This window comes from Limanda limanda, chromosome 21, assembly GCF_963576545.1.
Source record: "Limanda limanda chromosome 21, fLimLim1.1, whole genome shotgun sequence".
Classification (NCBI taxonomy): domain Eukaryota; kingdom Metazoa; phylum Chordata; class Actinopteri; order Pleuronectiformes; family Pleuronectidae; genus Limanda; species Limanda limanda.
In genome coordinates, this window is record NC_083656.1 from 10,954,362 (window position 1) to 10,958,074 (window position 3,713).

General features: G+C 41.5%; 1 protein-coding gene across 1 annotated transcript; it reads right to left on the bottom strand.

Moving 5' to 3' along the window:
• Nucleotides 1-278: 278 nt before the first annotated feature.
• Nucleotides 279-3,083, bottom strand: LOC133028237 (carbonic anhydrase 4-like). Its single transcript, XM_061095432.1, has 8 exons — nt 3,008-3,083; nt 2,865-2,891; nt 2,609-2,779; nt 2,233-2,381; nt 2,052-2,147; nt 825-903; nt 560-723; nt 279-458 (listed from the first exon to the last, which is right to left on the bottom strand). The coding sequence occupies exons 1-8, from the start codon at nt 3,081-3,083 to the stop codon at nt 279-281; spliced, it is 942 nt and encodes a 313-aa protein (XP_060951415.1).
• Between the last annotated feature and the right edge of the window lie 630 nt (nt 3,084-3,713).

Consider the following 3,713-nt stretch of genomic DNA (forward strand, 5'->3'; position numbering starts at 1 on the left):
GTCCCTTGAACAATGTTGTGATAACAATAATAATACATCAAGCTACATTGGAAAAGAAGAAGTCAATTGTGTTGTTGAGGCTTCGTTTCGTCTTGGATGTAAGAAGAATGATCACATGTGCATGTTGCATCCTACATGTTGCATGAAGAGCACTAATGACAAGTAGTTCAGTGCAGTCTTTATGTATTAACAACTTGGACAAGGCTTAAGTCAGACAAAATCATACAGGAGAAAAACAGGTTCATCAGGAACAAATTAAGTTGCTGGATTGTTTCTGATTACAGATTCTTCCACAGAGCAAGACTCAGCACCATCAGCCCCAGAGAGTAGCAGGTTGTGGAGGCAGAGCTTACAGCCTGTGTTGTGACTGGTTGATCTGGCTGGATCCCTCTGAAGGTATTCGTCATTAAAGGCGATGAGGTGTCGTTGACGTGTACTGTTTTGCTAAAGAGTTCGATCTGGAGACAAGACACCGGGCAAATTAGCTGCATTCAGTCACTGTGGGAGTATATGTACTTTAAGTTCTGGCCACTGTAAGTAAGGATGAAGAGAAACTCACCAAATCCTTGCTGACTTTGATCGGCTCCTTGAACACAGTCCAAACGACGGCCTCATTGCAAGCAGGGGTGGTCAAGGAGCCAAGGTAACGATAGTACTTTGCACGGTTCACCCCAACAAGGAGGTCATCCAGTGAAAGTCCAGAAGGAAGGGTTACTTTTTGACCTGAGGACAGAAACACAACCTGTCAAGGGACTGCAGCTGACATCATTTTATAACAGAGCAATGGATCCAATTTAGTCTAGAAGACTAAAACATCTCCTTACCTTTGGTTGTGATGTTAGCCAGATAGGAGGCCAAGGTCTTCCAGATTGCAGGTTCGCCAGTGGCACTGCCAGATGTTTCCTGAAAGAATGCACAGAGCAAATGTTTAGGTTCAATTGTTTCACAGTGGAGGAAAGAAGTGTCTCATGTCCTTTGCATATTTAACACAGGACAGTAGCGAAAAGTTCCATGAACTTAAAGGTTCAGCCTATAAGATTTGGCGACATAGTCAAAGTTGCAGCTGAATACCCCTCACCTCACCCTCCCCTTCCAAACAGGAAAGAGAACCTGAGGAAACCTTCAGTTGTCTTGAAAACTCAAAAGCTGTTTAGTTCCGGATGTAAATACAAAGTAATTAAATATAAAGGGGCCATTCTTGGTTAAAGTAAAGTAACTTAAATATTACACACTATTGAAAACATGACTATGATTATTTTGTATAAAATTTCTGCCAATAGATCATTTTCACTTGAATCTTACACACTGAACATTTACAGAAAACAAAATAAAAGCCTTTGAGGTTTTGAACCACATAAAAAGGTGCAGTCCTGTTTGGTCAAATACACACACGCACAAACTAACAATTCTTCCTGAGTCAGTGCCAGCAAGCTATGCAAACAGATTCTTCCCATGCCAAGGCCTTGGAGTGTATGAGATATAGTTAAGGTTCCCTTAATGTTCAGTTATTTTAAATTTATGGAATCCATTTGAAAATGTCCCATATATTGAAGAAAATCTGTCACTTTCTTTGAGTTTTTAGCCAGGACATAATATTGGCTTATCATCATGTCCCTCCACCAAAGAGGATTGGCTTTCCCAGCAAGAAGGGAGGAAGTAAGGTTTATTTTTCCACAGCTAGCGGTAGAGAAATGCCAAAGTCCTCCCATGCTGCTGGGAGCTTCAGTCAGAGGGAGTTTGAATTATTTTTCATATAGATCAGGGTTTCAGTTTGAGTCTGTCTCTCTGATTTGTTGGATCAGACCTAAATGGACTTTAGAGGATTTGGGGAATTTTAGCATGGCATTTGATATGGTGCATATAAACTTTCAGAGATGTATTGAGGTTATCTCTTTAAATTCCACCAAATCAGAATTAGGTCAACCGGCAGTGCCTGCCACTTTTCATGAGGTCAAGGAGGGACATCGTCCAAAAAGTAAGTGCATGGTCTGAAATGACGGCACAGGAATGAACCAACAAAAAAAAGTAGATAATCAACGAATGCACCTCACCTCGATGAAGAAACCCAAAGCAGCAAGGCCATTGGAGTCTCCAACAGCCAGGGTTGTGTTGCCATTGTAGGATGACTTGACGTTTACAATGTGCATCTGTGGGAGTGAAGAGAAAAGAAAAACAGTCTCAATTTATTGCTGTTACTTGAATTTGTAGCTTCGTAGGAAAAACACAATTTACCTCCATGGGGTAGCGCTTGCCATCTACTGTGTGCTCAGACCCGGGGACGGCAGCTCCATTTCCCCAGTGCAGGTGGAGCTGCAGGCTGTCGTAGGTGTCTGCAAGACCTCCTCCGGAAATCTGAACACCACTTCCCAGGATAGCCTTGACTGGGGGAGGTAAAAAAAACAAAAAAAAAACAATGGACAATAAAAACAAAACTGATATGAAATGAGAGAAAACGATAAAAAGGCTTGGTATTGTGTCCAGTGTTACGTAAGCAAGATTCTCGCATGATACATTTTCACACTTTGAAAAACACCATCCTCTTGAATAACCTAATGCAACCTGCTTTAACCGGCGATTAAGCAGGTGCCACTCCTCACCCAGTCCTCACCTGTCTTGCCGGTGTTTTCAAGGGTTTTCAGTGCGGTGGTACTGCTGAAGTTGATATAGGTGAATACCTTCAGGTTAACATCAGATTTGGCAGCTGTTGTGTTAATGTTAATGGGAGACTGTCGGGAGCCACCACAATATTTGGGAGCGATGGTTGCCCAGTGGGTGTCATCTGTAAAACACAAACACAACTTTGAGAAGCTGTAGTGGAGCAGCTGAGATGTTGAGATTGGTAGAGATTACAGGAGATCACTCACTGCAGGTCGGAAGATGGTAACACCAGTCTGGAGGTGAAAGAGAGCGTATAAGTATCACTTCATGACAACAAGTAGTCTCCAAGGAGACGCAGCGTTAATCCAAAGAGTCATAAATCCAAGGTGAAAACTGTTTAAATACGTACCAATTCCTGCAGTGGCACAATCGACCCTTGAGGTGAGGGCGCACACAGTGAGGACAAGGGCTATGAGGAAGATCATCTAAAGAAACAGTCACTCACCAATTTACTCTCATACAAATTAATGATCATCCACATTAATCATTGGCAAGAAATTGCAATAATTCATAAATCTAAATTAGAGAATAAATAAGCCTATTTATCTCTGTGGAGCAAGCATATCAATCATAATTGATGATGCACAATTTGACTATGGTAGAGAGAAGGAATTCTGCTAAAAGGAACGTTTCAGAGTGTTGAATCAGATCTTTGAGATGAATCAAGCCGCAGGTCTTACCTTTGACGCACCTGTACAGTCCTCTGTGTCTAACAAATGTGGAGCCTCACCCATCTATTTATTCTCTCAGACCCTTCAGTAGCGTCTGAGAACACACCTCCTCTCTGACACAGTTTTAATCTCAGGCAGAATAATTACAGCACTATAATAATGATAGTTGAAGGTTTTTATTGCTGCTTTTTGGACCAAGAGGTATTAAATTTATGAAACATAGAACATTAAACAGTTTTGTTGAATCTTACAAAATATATAATGTGAACCTAGATCCTGATGATAATCCACCATTTGATTGCGTGACAGCAAGATGTCCTCATGACTGGACTGCCGCCTCACACGAGCATGGGGGCATTTTTTGGAATAACAACAATCAGAACT

What these genes read in the sequence shown, in the direction of transcription:
- LOC133028237 (XM_061095432.1), bottom strand. Translation starts at nt 3,083, where the DNA reads ATGATCTTCCTCATAGCCCTTGTCCTCACTGTGTGCGCCCTCACCTCA. An exon ending in TGAAAACACCGGCAAGACAG is followed by an intron (nt 2,382 to 2,608) that starts GTGAGGACTGGG and finishes TACCTCCCCCAG; the next exon opens with TCAAGGCTATCCTGGGAAGT. An exon ending in GGCTAACATCACAACCAAAG is followed by an intron (nt 724 to 824) that starts GTAAGGAGATGT and finishes TTCTGTCCTCAG; the next exon opens with GTCAAAAAGTAACCCTTCCT.